Source organism: Dromiciops gliroides, chromosome 2 (assembly GCF_019393635.1).
Source record: "Dromiciops gliroides isolate mDroGli1 chromosome 2, mDroGli1.pri, whole genome shotgun sequence".
Taxonomy (NCBI): Eukaryota; Metazoa; Chordata; class Mammalia; order Microbiotheria; family Microbiotheriidae; genus Dromiciops; species Dromiciops gliroides.
Genome location: NC_057862.1, coordinates 22,266,348 through 22,283,665, shown reverse-complemented (window position 1 = coordinate 22,283,665; position 17,318 = coordinate 22,266,348). Strand labels below are relative to the sequence as shown.

General features: G+C 44.3%; 1 protein-coding gene across 7 annotated transcripts in view; it reads left to right on the top strand.

Moving 5' to 3' along the window:
• ANK3 (ankyrin 3) overlaps window positions 1-17,318 on the top strand; it is a 380,917-nt gene that overhangs the window by 267,419 nt on the left and 96,180 nt on the right. The window contains exon 1 of one of the 7 annotated variants that reach the window (XM_043988600.1): window positions 16,465-16,935. The exons of the other annotated variants lie outside the window; for them this stretch is intronic. Coding sequence (XP_043844535.1) covers window positions 16,920-16,935 — 16 coding nt within the window. The 5' untranslated portion in view covers window positions 16,465-16,919. Of the gene's footprint in view, window positions 1-16,464; window positions 16,936-17,318 lie in introns of those variants that run through there. 7 annotated transcript variants of the gene reach the window in all.

Below are 17,318 nucleotides of genomic sequence, written 5' to 3'. Positions count from 1 at the left end.
AGGCAACATGTACATAAATAAGCATATGGGGGGGGGGGGGGAACAGGCGAAGGAAACACCAGGTGATTGATGGGATGGGGGTGGGGGTGGGAAAGGTTGCTCTGATGATAAGCTCAATAAAATGGAAAATCTCTGGTCAGTGCCCAGGGTAGCTCTCTGGGTCAGAATTAAGATAAATTGGCATTCCATTGTCTATCCCAAGTATGCTTCATTCTATCCAGATTCAATCAGCCTAGGAAACACTCCTAAACCCTCTTTTTTTTTTTTTTTGCGGGGGTGGGGGGGGGGGGTGGGGGGGTGGGGGGGGTGTAGGAAGGGGGGTAGGTTTTTTATGAACCCAACTAGGAAGAGAACCAGAGACGTTTTTATTCTTCTCCAGGCCTGGAAGAGTTCCAAACCTGAGTCATGCTTGCTGGTTAGAGACTCTATCTAGGCTGGATTTTGTGGCAATTTTGCTACAGCGTTTTTTAAAAGTCAGCCAGACTTGCTAGTCCCAGAGTACAGGGCAGGGCTGAAGAGCAAAGATGAAAATAGATCAGCTGCTCTGGCTTAAGGCTTTAATATAATCTGGGGAGGGAAGAAGTGCTGGGGTGTGTGTGTGGGGGGTATATGTGTGTATGAGGCATGTATGTGTTTGTGTTGTACACATGTGTTTATGTAGTTTGTGCATACCGTGGTAAATGTATATGTGGTGTATGGTATATATGTATGTGGTACATGCATATGTGTGTGTAGGTATGTGCTGTGTATACATGTGTGAGGTGTATTTGTGTATATGGTATATATATATGTGGTATGGGTGTGAATGGTGGGTTTGCTAGAGCAATCCACAAAGTTTTGGGCTCTGCTGACAATGCCAAGGGCAGCATGGCTTCTGAACTCTCCCAGTCCCTGTGGATGCCCATTTAGACACCTCAGAGACCAAGGAAGGACAAGACAGAAGGAATAGATGGAACATCCTGGAACACTCAAAAGGGTGTGGGCAGCTGGGGACAGCAAATGTCCCTGGCTTTCCTCCAAGGGCACCACACCCCTCTGTCCCATGTTGACACAGACTAAGAAAATGCCTCCTGTCTTCTCTGACCCGTCTGCACTGGGCGCACTCAAGTTTATAGGATATCTTATATTTTTGGCCCAGTCCGTGATGTTGTCATGAGCGCTGACTGTCTCCGCCCTTGCAGGGCAGCCCCTGCCCTCCAATGGCGGTCTTCTTGGAGACTGGCCTGGGGCACTAAGCGATGGAATGGCGAGCGAGGGTCACTCAGCCAAAGTCTTCTTGATGCCACATTCAGCTCTCCATCATGCTGCCTCTCTCCATTACATGAACAGTTCTAAAGGCTGATATGTATATAGCATTTTCTAGTTTCCAAAACACTTGGTCTAGGTAATTGGATTTCTATCCTGACAGCCTGGAGAGGCGAGCACTAGAGACTTTTATCCCTGTATTATAGATGAGCAAACTGAGGCTCGGAAAGGGAGGTGAATTTGTCTATGACCACATAGTTAATAGTGTCTTAGCTATTCTCAGCTCCACCAAAATTACTCTGTGTTTACTTTCTATGTTTTTCTTTGTTCCATGGGTTTCCATGGCCAAAAGGAGCTCATCACCAAGTGACCAGCCTTGTGGCCAGCCTACAGCTTCTTTGCAAGGCCAGTCCTTGGAAAGTGACCTCAGGTTGAGACTGGCGCCATTTTGAAAGCCTTTCCCAGGGGGCAGCTAGGTGGCGCAGTGGATAAAGCACCGGCCCTGGATTCAGGAGGACCTGAGTTCAAATCTGGCCTCAGACACTTGACACTTACTAGCTGTGTGACCCTGGGCAAGTCACTTAACCCTCATTGCCCCACCAAAAAAAAAAGAAAAGAAAAAAGAAAGCCTTTCCTTCATGGCAGAACCCATCAGAAAGAATGTCTTGCTGGCAAAACCATTGAAAACACAGGGTCACTAGGCCCCTAGGAAGCACTGGAGTAAGCCTTTGTGATGGATAAGAATATGGACAATATCCATCTGAATGAGTGGAAAGAATTTCCAAATGGATGAGCTCAAAGATCCATTGAAGTTTGGGGTTTGTTTTATAGCCTATTTTGGATGTACTTATTTATGTAATGATTTTCTCCCCAGATAGATTTTAAGTTCCTTGAGGGCAGGGATTGTTCATTTTATCTTAGCTTCCCATCCCCACCCCCAGAATAATGCCTAGCATATAGTAGGTACTTAATATTTGCTGACTGACTGATCGAATGACTGATATATAGTAATTGTCAAAGATGAGATTTGAATCCAGGTCTTCACTAATACCAAGTCCAGTGTCCTTAGGTATGACCTTCACATATACTTATCTACCTATATCTGTCTATATCTATCTATCTATCTGTCTGTATCTATTTATTGCTTGGGGGGAAAGGGGGAAAGCAAGCCTGGTTGTCACCATAATATAGCATAGTATAACAGTATGGGTTTACACCCCCTGTAGGGCAGCTAGATGGCAAACATGGGCCCTGGAGTCAAGAAGATCCGAGTTCAAATCCTACCTCAGATACTAACTGTGTGACCCTAGGCAAGTCCCTTAATCCTGTTTGCCTCAGTTTCCTCATTTGTTAAATGAACTGAGGAAGGAAATGACAAACCACTTCAGGATCTTTGCCAAGAAAACCCTCTATGGAGTCATGGAGAGTTGGACATGACTGACATGACTCAACAACAACAAACCTAGGGCCAGTCATTTCCCCTCTCTGGGTCTCACTTCCTTCATCTCTACATGAAAGACTTAGAATAGAAGTACCACAAAATTCTCTTCTATACTTTGATCTCTAAATATAGGATTATTCTTTATTAAGAAAATCAAAGGTTAAAGCCAAGAACCTCCATAGTGTTCTAGAGGTAACCCTGAGTTTTTTTTGTTTTTTTGTTTTTTTGGCGGGGCAATGGGGTTGTGACTTGCCCAGGGTCACACAGCTAGTAAGTGTTAAGTATCTGAGGTCAGATTTGAACTCAGGTCCTCCGGACTCCAGGGCCGGTGCTTTATCCACTGCGCCACCTAGCTGCCCCCAACCCTGAGTTCTTAAAACCAATGAACCCCAAACTCTGGAAAGACCCATTGAGATGGAATAGCTGATATAGGCCCTGATATAGAGCCCTGTGTCTATTGTTCAAGGGTGGGTCTTGCTAGTTTCCAGTGGTTGACTATGAGAATGTTTAAGACCACAAAAACCCATGAAGCAGTCTTCTAAGGCACGGAGAGATTGTCACTTGCATAAGTAGCAGAAGTAAAATGCACCCACAAATCTTTGTGCTCATCAAGCACTCTCATTTTGATAGCTTTAGCACCAAAAATCTATGCCTGTGGTGCTGAGTGGTAGCTTACCTAGATCAAATCTCCCTTGCCTGACCATTAACCTCTTGTTTTCTCATAACCATCTATGCCATAATTCCCTTCCTCCAGTGTCCCTATATCACCCTACTATGCCCTCCCATTGTGCTCCATAGAATCCCTGTTATGTTGTTAGCAAACTGCCTTTATGTTAGATCTGTGGTCTCTCCCCTCCCCCCGGAGGAATTGTTATATATGTTTTGAATTGATTTGGGTTGGGTATATGTCGTCTCAGCCCACTAGAATGTAATCCTTAAGGAAAGCAGGGCATTTTGATACCCCCACTGCCAAACACACTGCCTGGCACAAAGCAGGTCCTTCATAAATGCTTATCAAATTAAAGCTAATTTCACAGAGTGAGAATGAGTCAGAAGTGAATCTTCAAAAAGGTCTGAGAATCCACAGACCTGGGTTCGATCTTGTGTTTAACCACTGTATGACCCTTAATCCCCCAAGAACCTGTTCCCCCCAACTGAAAAATGGAGATAACCAATTCACACTATCTACCTCATAGGCTTGTGGGGAGCCAAGCACCTTACAAACTGAAAGAATTCTTAAATGTCAGTTATTAGAATGTTGACAAAGTGCTCCAGAAAATAGGATATCAAAATGCAAACCAGGTCTATTTGCCTTAGAACTGGACTGGGGGGGGGGGGAGGGGGGCAGGGGCAGCCAGGTGGCTCAGTGGATAAAGTGCCAGCCCTGGAGTCAGGAGGACCTGAGTTCAAATCCAGCCTCAGACACTTGACATTTACTAGTTGTGTGACCCTGTGCAAGTCACTTAAGCCTCATTGCCCTGCAAAAAAAAAAAAAAAGAAAAAAGAATTGAACTGGAGAGCAAAAAAGCAGAGGGAAGAAGGAAAACATTGTAAAGGCATTCCTTCTCTTGTTCTTTACCATTTTTCAAAATGTTCAACAGAAATTATTCTAATTCACTTATGAGTGGCTGTGTTGTTGCCCAGCTCAAGCATCCATCAACACATCCATCCACCCACCCACCCATCCATTCATCCATTAACAAATGTTTTTAAGTGCTAACCTGCAGGCTGGGCACTGGGCATGCATTACTACTCAAAACTAGCATTTTATGATACATTTGGCTATTTGGAAAATAGCTGGCCCATTTCAGTGCCACAGGTATTTATTTATTAAGCACCTACTGTATGCCAGGCACTGTACTATTATTAGAGGGGGATTCAAAGATGGAATGAAAAACAACAGTCCCTGTCCTCATCTCTAAAATGGAGGGGCTGAACCTTATGACCACCAAGATCCCTTCTGGCCCCAAATCGAATGAGGAGAGTCTGAGACTTCATGGAGCTTCAATTCCATGTATAGAGTCCATCAGTGTCTCTTGATAACATTCATTCATGGGCCAGCCTCTTCAAGGATCCATAAGCCATGGCAGGTTCTAGGTCACTCAGAGAGGCTTCCCTTCTCATTGGAAATAACCACACAGTTTTCTGCTAGCTCAGTGACCTCTTGCCTCCAAGTGCCTTCCTTCCTTTTCAAGTCTCTTGAGTGGAAGGAGGAAGGGAGTCTTCCTGGGAAGATACCTGGGGATGTTCCTTTGTTGCAGCCTTTGTCAGATCAAAGTCACCACTTGCCTCGTGGTACTTAGTCAGTAGTAAGCCTTTAAATATCCCAAGGATGCTTCTGGAAGATCCTCCAGGATGACCTGCTCCAAAGGAAAGAGACAATTGGGCCATGGCTTCCTATCCTGCTACTTCCCCCCCCCCCCACCCTTACTGTCTACCCCTGCTCCCACCTCCTGATGGTGTCTGACCTAGGTCAAAAAAGCAGAAAGAACATTTCATTTGAAGTCAGGGTTTTGAATCCTGGCTTACCAGCTGTGGGACTTTGAGCAAGTCACTCAAATCTCTCTGTGCCTCAGTTTCACCATCTGGGAAAAGAAGGATTTGAATTGCTAAGGTCCCTTCCAGCTCTAAGTCAAACTATTCTATGACTATAGTAACCCACAATTTCTAAAGGTACTCAGAAGCATGAAGTATTTTGCAAATAGCCACTTAGCTTTCCCAAGAGATGGCTCTAAGCCTTGCTCTTTGTAGCATATTATTGCCTCAGAAATCTACTATGTGAATTATACATGTGTTGCCTCTGCTTTGTATTATCTCTTCAATCTACCATTCCAGAAGGTAGGCTATAAATGGTAACTCACATCCAGTGGTCAGAAGGGCCTGGGTGGGTCAGGGAATTATTGTATATCACCCAGAAAGCCACGGACCCACCAAGAATTGTCATTTGGATCCTTTCTTTTGCTCCAAAAGAATATACACTATGACTCAGTATAATCAATAAGCAAGAATAACTTGTGTCTCACACATCTATGTATGACAATTTTTCGAATGTATGTAGATGCTGTTGTGCTTAATAAAATACATATTCATTTAAAAGCATTGCTGAATTCATGGTAACTTTTTTCATCATATATTTTTTCAATCAAATACTAAGTTGTCAAACAAAATGGTTGGGAACCACTGAGCTAGAAGAAGCTCAGGAATTTTTTTGACCTTTAGTTCTTTGTCCTTTTGCCTTGAGGCAGGAGACAAAGAATTTAAAGCCCTCCATAATCTGATTCCCTTCCACCATTGGAGTCTTATTTGAAATTACTGTCCTTCTGGCCTACTAACTTTTCTCCAGAGGTGACCTCCTGCATGCCTTTTACAAACTCCCCCATGTCTGGAATTCCTTCTCTCCTCAATTCCCCTCCGTTGGAACGCCTTGTTTTCTTCATGCCCCCTCCTACATGAGACCTTTCTAGATCACTTCCTCATTTGGAAATGTTAATACTTTGTATATGCTATGCGTTTGTTCACTTAGATACACATTGTAACCCTCTGCTAGAATAAAGAGCCCCTGCCTTTGTATCTCATTGCCCAGTACGGTGCCTTGCTTGTTGTAGGCACTTGACAATTGAAGCCAGGTCCAGAAAACTGTTGAGATTTGAGTTTTTTCTACTTAGTCAGCAATATATTTCAGTAAAAGAGCACCCTAAATTTGGAATCAAAGGGTCTGAATTTAAAATCTGCCTCTTCTCTTTTGACATCTATTAGGGGCCATGATCTGAGCAAGTCATTCCATCTCTCTCAGACCCGGCTTCATCAAGAGTAAAAGTGGGGGGGGCGGCTAGGTGGCGCAGTGGATAAAGCAGCGGCCCTGGATTCAGGACTCCCTGAGTTCAAATCCGGCCTCAGACACTTGACACTTACTAGCTGTGTGACCCTGGGCAAGTCACTTAACCCCCATTGCCCTGCAAAAAAAAAAAAAGAGAGTAAAAGTGGGGGGGGGGCAACTAGGTGGCGCAGTGGATAGAGCACTGGCCCTGGAGTCAGGAGGACCTGAGTTCAAATCCAGCCTCAGACACTTAACACTTACTAGCTGTGTGACCCTGGGCAAGTCACTTAACCCCAAATGCCTCACTAAAAAAAAAAAAGAGTAAAAGTGGGGGGGCTGGAGATGAGAGCAGAGCCTGTCGCACTAGATGGGTCTCTAGTATTCCTTCCAGGTCTAAACCTGTGATCCCATGAATATGGTCCCTAAGTCACTTGAGTACAGAGATAGGGTTTCTGTTTTTTCTTTGTAATCTTCAATAAAGATAACTGCAGGGGCAGTTAGGTGGTGCAATAGATACAGCACCGGCCCTGGATTCAGGAGGACCTGAGTTCAAATCCGGCCTCAGACACTTGACACTTACTAGCTGTGTGACCCTGGGCAAGTCACTTAACCCCAATTGCCCCGCAAAAAAAAAAATGAAAAAAGATAACTGCAGCTATGATAACATCATAGAGGTAAAGCTAGAAGGGATCTTAGAAGTCCCCCCACCACCACCACCACCACCACCAACTCCATTGTACAAAGGAACAAAAGGAGAAATAACTTCCCCAAGGTTGGTCACACAGGTGGTCAGCACAGAATCAGGATTGGAAACACAGTCCTCTGATTTCAAATTTAGTTCTCTACCTGGCTTCTGCTCACCATCTGTGTTGTATTTCAGGCTACCCCCAAATATCAGGGGAGCACACTTGGGCCTATTGGTGATTGTAACTGAAGGTGCATGTGATTCATAAGAGAAAAGTCAGATTGTTCAGAAGGTTCTGAGGCAGTTGCCCAGTGCCTATCACAGATCCTTTCCAAAATTTAAAAAAAGGAGGAATTAGAGTGTGAAATATAATTTTAAATGAAAGAAACGATTTCACTAATTTCTTCAGCAGAAGAAGAATCTTTAGTCAGACACGAGAAATAGACAAATACGGTTTGGTGTAGCCTTCCATCAAAGGAGACGTGTTCTCGGGCAATATCCAGATATTGCAGAAACACCTTAGAATCTGGAGTCAGATTTGCTGCTAATTTCCCATTGTGATACAAATGATTGAACCTTTCTGGGCCTCAGTTCCCTCATTTGTAAAATGAGGAGGTTGAACTAGATGACCTCTCAGGTTCCTTCCAATTCGAGCTCCAAGGTGCACTGGCTCCTTTGCTTGTACAGATATCAATTGATCCTTGTCTTCTCATCCTATAGGATTTGGGGCCATCTTTGTGTAATTTCTCCATAAAGGATCTGCCCAACACAATGGAGGCTCTCCATTAGGCCTTTCAATGTTTAGGACTCCTAGTGGAACACTTAGACAGTCCATCTAAGTAGCTATCCCTTGTTGCATTTATATGGCTAACCCACAGATTTACCAGGCACACATTTCTTTGATGTTCAACCTTTTAAATCATTTCTGTGCCAGTTTGGTTGATATTACACTGTATACTCCTTAGACCCACCCACAACTCATATCATCACTGGCTTTGAGGCTACCTGTACTTTTGATCATAATGTCTTGTGATTTGTAGTCATATAAAATGTATCATAAGAACACTAGGTTAAAAAATGATTTGTTTTGTTTTGTTTTGATTGGGGGGGGGGGCGTTGTTTTTGCTTAGAGGCTAATTTGGAATTGTTAAAAGAGTGACATAGTTTCCCAGATACAAACATACCACACTTACTTCTATTAATCTTTGGACCAGTTCTTTATCTTGCTGCAGTGCCTATCCAAGATAAATATACACTGTATATTTATATGTATGTACACATTATGGGATTTTACATATATTATCCATATATTCTGATGAATTAATTCAATGGGCCATATGTCCTAAATATGAGTAATTTCTATTCATCCACTTTGTTTTTCCCATGTGGATTACTATGCCAGTACATCTTGAATGGCTTATAGATATCATAGATGGCCATATAATAGTCTAAAACAAAATTAGGTACATCTAGGTGGTATAGTGGATAGATTGCCAGGCCTAGAGACCTGAGTTCAAATCTAACCTCAGACACTTACTAGCCATGTGACCCTGGGCAAGTCACTTAACCCTGTTTGTCTTAGTTTCCTTATCTGTAAAAATGAGCTGGAGAAGGAAATGACAAACCACTCCAGTATCTTTGCCGAGAAAACCCCAAATGGGGTCACAAAGTGTTGGACATGACTGAGATGACTCAACAACAACAACAAATAAAATTAGCCTTGACATATAACCCCCTGAAAGAAATCAAGGCTAATCTGCAAAGTGAGACCATAGGCCTGAAACTAAGTAAATAAAGATGCTTTATTTAAAAGAAAAAATTTAATGAATTTTTTAGTTGGTGTCCGTGGGTGGCCATGTTTTAGCAGGATTTGTGAGGGCTCTGCTGTGCAAGGGCCTGTGTGCCTATTTTTTTTGTTTTGTTCCTGTTGGTAATATAGGGAGGCAAGAATGGGAAGGGCTTTTTGTTTTGTTTTTTGTTTTTGGCGGGGCAATGAGGATTAAGTGACTTGCCTAGGGTTACACAGCAAGTGTCTGAGGTCAGATTTGAACTCAGGTCCCAAATCCAGGGCCAGTGCTTTATCCACTGTGCCACCTAGCTGCCCCCAGAAGGGCTTTTTAAAGCACAGGCATAATCATTGCACATTTTGTGAAGCCAGTAACATTTTAGTGAGCTTTAAGATTTTAGAGTTTATTTCATATACTCATAGCATTTCCAAGTTAGAAGGGACATTAGAGATTAATTTGGGTCAACTCTCTTTATTTACATAACAAATATTTATTTCTTGATTCTTCCTCATTCAGGTAATTCAACTCAACAAATATTTCTTGAATGCCTACTGTGTGCAAGGCATTGAAATAGGCCCTAAGGATACCAAGACCTAAAGGAAAAATGGACTCTGTTTTCAAAGAGGTAGCATTCTAATAAGAGATAAGACCCTGTAAAGTGAGAAGTGACTGCAAGCAAATTTGAGGAGGAAGAGAAGTATAGCAGAGGGAGGACCCAGATCAGTCTCCTGTAGGATCACAGAATCATAGCAGGAGAGCTAGAAGGGACTCCAGGCTTCACTTCATTCAACCCCCTCTTTTTGCAAATGAGGAAACTGATGCCAGAATAACTCAATGACTTGCTAGGGTTGTCTGTATGAGTCTTGAAGGAAGCTAAGTGTTCTAAGAGGCAGAAGAAGGAGGCAATGCATTCCAGGGGAGGGGAGGGGAGGGTCTGCCATTGGGCTGGTTTGGCTGAAAAGTAAAGTACATGAAAGTAAGCGATGTGGAAAAGTCAGGAAAAGGGAGACAGAAGCCAGATTATGGAGGGCTTTAAACTGAGAAACCTGTCATTTATCCTAGAGGCAGTAGGGATCCATTGAAGATCCTTTGGCAGGAGAGATAGGGTCACACCTCTGCTGGAGGAAGAAGACACTGGAAGGTGCATGGGAAAGAAGATTAAAGTGGGAAAAGACTGGAAGCCGGGAGATCAGTTAGGAAGCTATGGCAATATCCTGTGTGAAAACAGACGAGGCCCTAGGTTAGGGTGGTGGCTGTTGGGAGCAGAGAGAAGAGGATAGAGGGGAGAGATTGATGAGTCTATAGTATTTACAATACTTGGCATTTGAATGGATATGGGGCCAGAGAGTCAAGGATGGCTAGGTTGTTTGGAATCTAAGAAGGTTTGGGTAGCCTCAGAAGAAGTGGAAGAGTTGAGAAGAGGGCTAGGAAAAAAAGAGAGTTTAAGTTCTATTTCAGACACGTCGACATGTGACACAGCTAGAGTCTGTTGGTAGGGTTTGAAGCCAGGCCTTCCGGACCCCAACTTCAGCAGTCTATTTACAATAAGAGCCCACAGAGTAGAGGAGGAGTAGTGGGAGGAGGACTGAGACCCAGGAGAAGGCAGTATCATAAAAACCAAGTGTTTTCAGATGTGTCTCCTTAAAGAGACACGTTAGCTGAGTGGTGGATTGGGGAGTCTTCCTGGAAAGTGGCTGAAGACTAGATGAGGTAGAAAAGGCAAAGTGGGAAGTGGATGCCCTTTGGAAGAATTTGACCATGAAAAGGAGATCTGTTCAGTAATTACTGGAGGAAATGAGAGGGTTGAGTGAGGGTTCTTTAAGGAGGAGAGAAACCCTAGTAGGTTTATAAGCCTGCAGGGAAAATTCCAGTGGAGACTAAGAAGCTGAAGTTTGAGGGGAGGGGAAGGAACAACCTAAGAATTCCTGAAGAGATGGGAGGGGATGGGATCCAGTACCTAGTCTAGAGAGCCACCTCTTTGTGGAAGCCTTAGGGCACAGAAGGAGAAAATCAGGGATTATGTTGAAGCATTATGGGGTGGATAATTGGGGGTAGGGTAACTCCCATAAATGATCTCTCTTTTCTCAGGGAAGTGGGAGGAGAACTCCTCTGGGGAGAAGGAGCTAGGTAGGGGCCAAAGTGGGAGGATTGGAAGGAAAAGGTTTGGGACAGCTTGGGACACTGGAGAGCGAATGGGGAAGAATAAAAGGATTACTGAGCTGCAGTGAGGAGCTTGTTAAGATTAAGATAACATAAATTTGTAGTGGAACCAGTCTGTACAGTTGTGTGACTTCCTTCAGCAAAGTTCAACAGTGCAAGAGTAGGAGGAAAAGGTGGATGGTGGGGGTAACCCAGGACTGGATTTTGGCACTGTATGCATGAGCAAGGCACTAATGGTAGAGAGCAAGTTGTAGTTGAACTGATTAGCTACAGGGTCAAGATGGAGAAGGAAAGAGAAGCCAAAGTAGTGGTGATAGACTGTGAGAGCAGGTAGGGGTGGTGGTTGTTTGTTGAGTTTAGTCCGACTCTTTGTGACCCCATTTTTAGGGTTTTCTTAGCCAAGAATGGTTTGCCGTTTCTTTCTCCAGCTCATTTTACAGATGAGGAAACTGAGGCAACAGGGTGAAGTAACTTGCCCGGGGTCACACAGCTAGTGTCTGAAGTTGGATTTGAACTCAGGTCTTCCTTACTCCAAGCCCAGAGCTCAATCTACTGTGCCACCGAGTTGCCCAGAAGAAACCTTAGAGATCACCTAATAGTACTGGTCACAATGACAAAATTAAAAAAAAAAATGAAAAAGAACCTTAAGATACTCACATTCCATGAGGATACAACAGTATACCCAGATGAGCAGTGATCAATCAGCAAGCAGGTGTCAAGAGCCAGACAAGGGACTACAAATACAGAAGGAAGCTGGCATTCAGCTGTGGGGGATGCAATAGCTTCACAGATTTCTACAAATATAATACATGCAAAATAATTCCGAAGTGAGGGGGGGAGAGAGTGGCTCACAGGCTCATCCATACATACAAATATATACAAAATAAGTCCAAAGTAATTTGGAGGGAAAGGGGACTCCCAGCTTTACATATTAAGATATGATGTTTACGAAGTGATGGGGACAGGGGATGGTCAACAGTCAGCGGCATCGGGAAAGGATTCAGGACTTGGGTTGAGTTCTGAAAAGAGCTCAAGTTATATGAGGGGGCTGTGAGGTATGATGGATAGGGCTTGATGATCAGTAAAGAGAAAGCCAGGTGACACCCTAGGACAGTGAGAGGAGGAAGAGGAGACTTTTCAGGGAAGAGCACACAAAGGAAGTGGCGTCTGAGCTGGCTCTGGAAGGCCAAGGAGATGAGAAGGGAGTCTGTTCCAGGCCTGTGTCAGTTCTAGAGACCTGGGATCCCCAGGTGGGGTGATCTATTTTGGCAGGCACAGAGAAGGCAGAGAGGGAGTCCTCTCTGGAGCACCCTGGCCTGCCTTACTCTCCTCATCACTCCAATCTTAACCTCTGTCCGGCTTTCCACATTCCTTTTTTTTTTTTCAGTTTCTCATTTTATTTTTTTTAAATTTATTTATTTTTAGCAACAAACATTTATTTTATTTTCCAGTTCCATGTAAGGGTCGTTTTCAACATTCATTTCCATAAGATTTAGAGTTCCAAATTTTTCTCCCTCCCTCCTTCCCTTTCCTCCCCCCTCCACAAGATCGCAATCAGGTTATATATGTACAATGTCCGAATTCCTTTTGGATGCATTTTCAGCTGTGCCCATCCAGTCCGGACATTGATGTCTAGCACATTCGAATCAAGAGCTGCCCTTCAGTCATTGCCCCCCAAGAATCTGTCTCTGTGTTTCAGAACCAAGGTGGACAGTCACACTGGAGAGACTGCTACAATGCAGTAAATGAGTTTTCACTGATGACCTAAAGAAAGGAATCTAGCACCTACACCATGCTTAGTCTCCACTGATGACTACATTTCAATGAGCAGAGCAACCTCCACTTCTGTGGTGCTTTTCCACTCTTGTGGAGCGAAACAAGTACAGGCACATTTGTTGTAGTGGTTGAGTTCTATCAGTCTCAGTCATTTTGCAAATGAGGAAACTGAGGCAAACAGGGTTAAGGGATTTGCCCAGGGTCACACAGCTAGTAAGTGTCTGAAGCCAAATTTGAATTCAGCTCCTCCTGACTCCAGGGCTGGGCTTGCCTTCTAATTTTTAAGGAAATTGAGGGAAACTCAGAGGTTAAATGATTTGGTCAGGATTACATCACTAGAGAGTGTCAGGGTCACTATTAGGATCTATTCAGGTGCAGGGCTTTCCCCACTATGCTATACTATCCACTAACTTGAATTAAAATATGAAAAAAGTATAGATCGTGTCACCTTTACTTTTCTTCAAAGTTCAGCTTGAAAAACCACCTCCTGACTGATTCCAGCTGCTATGTCTCCCCTTTAGTTACTTGTATTTACTTTGTATATGTGGATACATCAATCAGTCAATCAATAAACATTTATTAAGGGCCTTCTGGGTGGCAGGCACTGTGCCAATTGCTAGGGATACAAAAAGAGGCAAAAGACAGTCCCTGCCTTCAAGGAATTAACAATCGAATGGGGGAAACAACATCCAAACAAAAATGGGAGTGTGTATAAGGCAAGGTATATACAGGATAATTAGGAAATAATTGAAAAAGTGTGTTTGTGGGGGGAACTGGAATTGAGGGGTTACAGAGTGCTTCCTGTAGAAGGTGGGGCTTGAGTTGGAATCTGAAGCCAGGGAGGAGGTCATGTCTCCCTCTTTAGAGAGGAAGCTTCATGAAGTGAAAGACTTTCATTTTTGTCTTTGCATGCCCAGTAGCTGGTACAGTGTCCAGCACACAGTAGGCTTTTTTTTGGGGGGGTGAGGCATTTGGGGTTAAGTGACTTACCCAGGTTCACACAGTTAGTAAGTGTTAAGTGTCTGAGGCCAGATTTGAACTCAGGTTCTCCTGACTCTAGAGCCGGTGCTCTATCCACTGTGCCACCTAGCTGCCCCTACAGTAGGCTTTTTATATTTGCCCATTGATTTTTCTTTTGTCCATTGATTTTGAAGTGCTGTTCTTTCCCCCATTTCTGTACTCTTTTTAGAGGCATCCGTGCTTTCTTTCAGCATCCAGAGCGATGTAGTTGTTTCCTTTTAAATGGAAGGTTACCCTGGGCTGGTGGTAGTGACCATTTCGCCCATTTTCTGACTTGTGGTGGGCGTGCTGGCCTTCAGCTGACAACTGGAGGGATGTGACCCGTGCCTTGTACGCTGAGCCCAGCCTTTAAGAGCTATGAAAGGAGTGCTAAGTCAGTCTGGAATGCAGGTTCTAGAATAACCCTTAGCCAGGCCTCATAGAGGAGAAGAAATCTCGACAATGAATACTCAGATGAAAAGGCCAGAAGGCTTCATTTATTTGTTTTAGGCTGAAAGCTGATTTTCCATACTATCTCTCCAATACCTCACTTAAATTCCAGAGGAGGTAAAAAGAGTTAGGAATTTCAAGTCAGAAAACCCAGGTTCAAATTCTGGCTCTCCTACTTACTCCCTGTGGGATTTTGTCAAGATCTCACCTTTTAGTCTCCATTTCCTTGTATATGAAAAAAAGGGTTAAACTAAATCATCTCCATGATTCCTTCCAGCCTAAGCTGAGATCACCCAAGGAGTCTTATCAAGTACTATATTTTTATTCCCATTTTATAGATGAGGAAACTGAGTTTGAGCTCTCCACAACTTATTCTAGAGTTGAAAATTTGTTCCATACATGGGGATCTCAGTTTCCCTAATTTCATGGATTTTTGCATTGATTCCTAAGGCTGTGAAATCCTGAGATCCAAGAAACTCTGATTGTAGCTGGCCTGCAATGGCATCCTTTATCATTAAATGCCAGGGCAGAGAGGCGATGCACTTGGCCTAGAATCAGGAAGACCTAATTTCAAATTTGGCCTCAGGCATTTACTAAACTGTGTGACCCTGGGCAAGTCACTTCACCCTGTTTGCCTCAGTATCCTCATCTGTCAAATGAGCTGGAGAAGGAAATGGCAAACCCCTCCAGTATCTTTGCCAAGAAAACCCCAAAGCAGGTCATGAAGAGTCACACAACCGAAAAAATGGCCTGAATGACAACAAAACCAGAACCTAAAGAGTGAGGGACTCGAACCTGAACCTGAATGTACCTAAAATTGTTTGTGAAGCAGATGTGTTTCCTGCCTACCTTATTAATGACACAAATTCACTATCCAGTAGGCCAGACTAACAGGGCAAGGGGTTTTGGTACTGGTTTGGAAAGCTCAGTGGATCATAGATTCCAGACTAGCTGGAAAGCACCAGAGGTCATTGAATCCAACCTCTTCGTTTCACAGAAGAGTAAACAGCGATCCCAGGAAAGTTAAGTGACTTATCCAAGGAAGTCAAACACTAGGAAGAGGCTGAGGCAGGATTTGAATCAAGCTCCTCTGATCACAAATTCAGCCCCCTTTCTTCTGTAACTGTCTCAAAAAATGTCGCAATTGCAAGCCCCTCGTAAAAGAATTCCAAAACCCTTCTGTCCCGCGTTACACTGTAACTCAGTTTCAGAACTGAAAAGGTTTGAACAATGATTGAAATCTTTTTTTCCCCACGTGCCTAAATATTTTCTCTAGGGAAACCGTGTATAGGGGTGGAGTGGCCCAAAAACAATCCAGGGGACTTGAAAAATAGTGTCAGCATTGTAGTAGGCAGACAAATCTTTCCTCCTCCCTACTTTAATGCGTGTGTGTGTGTGTGTGTGTGTGTGTGTGTGTGTGTGTGTGTGTGTGTGTGTCTGAGAGAGACAGAGAGAGAGAGAGAGAGACAGAGAGAGAGAGAGAGAGAGACAGAGAGAGAGAGAGAGAGAGACAGAGAGACAGAAAGAGAGAGACCGAGAGAGAGACCGACCAGTAGCGGCTATTAATGAGCTAAAAAAATGCTACGGTCCAAAAATACAGGCTCATTTCTTCCTTCCGGTTAGTCCATCCCATCTTTCTGCCCATTTCTTCTTCGGGCTTCAGAAAAGCAGCGACTGCTAACAGCTTTTGTTGTTAAAAAGCCGGTCCCTGGGAGCTCTGGGATTGCTGCCTTTCCCTCCGGTGCCTCGCTGTTTCAACAACTGCAGGGCAGGTCCGCTGTGGATTTCTTTCTTTCTCTCTCTTTCTTTTTTTTTTAAAATCCCTTCCCACCTGACGGCATAAATAACCGCAACTCCAGTAGAGGAGAGAGTTCAAAGTTATTGTAGCTTCCCAACGCCCCGGCCCAGCCTCTCCCTCTCCCTCCGGCTCGGCTTCCGTGCACACTGGACACTTCCCGGGCTCTCCGCTCTGAGCCCCCAGCCCAGTAGGTCTTGTCGATTTCAGGCCCAGCTCAGTAGCCGGGGATCGAATTACAGGAAAACTACACCGGCGGCGGCGCTGCGCGCTCCCCACATTTACATACAAATAACGCCTCCTGTCCTGGGGCTTAGGTCGGGGGCAGCCAAGCTTGGCCCACGAAGTTTTTAATCCAATCAGAAGGAGCTTTAAAAGGATGTCTACGGCGTGATGAGAAAGGCTCTCAACCACAATTAAGTATTGCCGGATGTTTGGCATTTTCTTTTTTCCCCCCACTACGTTCTGTTGGAAATTCGGACGATCCGCCGACCTCCAGAGTGTGGGAAACGATGTGGTGTAAGCCCGCCAGAACCCGCGAAGAGTCCACGATGCTGGGGAGAGTCCGGGGGTGGAGGCGTGGAAAGTGACCCGGCCCGCGGGGCTCAGGCATTCTCTGGTGGTTCGGAGCTCAGTTCGAAATCTCGGCTTAAGGGACTCGTGGGGATCCTTGGAAACGCCCGGAGGAACGCATTGGGTGCTGCCGGTGCCGGTGCCGGTGCGGGTGCTGGTTCTCGTTTGCTTAGCCCAGCCCGGGGGAAAATATGGCTTTGCAACGGAGTAAGGTTTTTCTTTTTAATTGTTTAGTGTCTGGTATTTGTGGCAGTTACGATGTGTGTACGAACGGTCTAACGTAAAAAAGTTACTTTAATCACTATTAACAAGCCTGAGGATCTGTTTATTTCCTTTGTTTTGTTTTGATAACCCTCGCAAACATATTTAGACTCAATGGGTAGCTTCGCGCTCCCCACGTTTCCCAGTTGAGCAAATGGAAATTCTGAACGCCGCTGAATGAAGAAATTGGACAAACCGAGCTCATGAATCACTTACCTTAGAGACCACACAATAGCAAACTCTTACAATCTCTCCCGGCCAGACAACCTTTTTTATCCTCCTTTTAAAGAGGAGGGAGAAGGAGAGGAAGGGGCTAGGGAGCGGGGGTG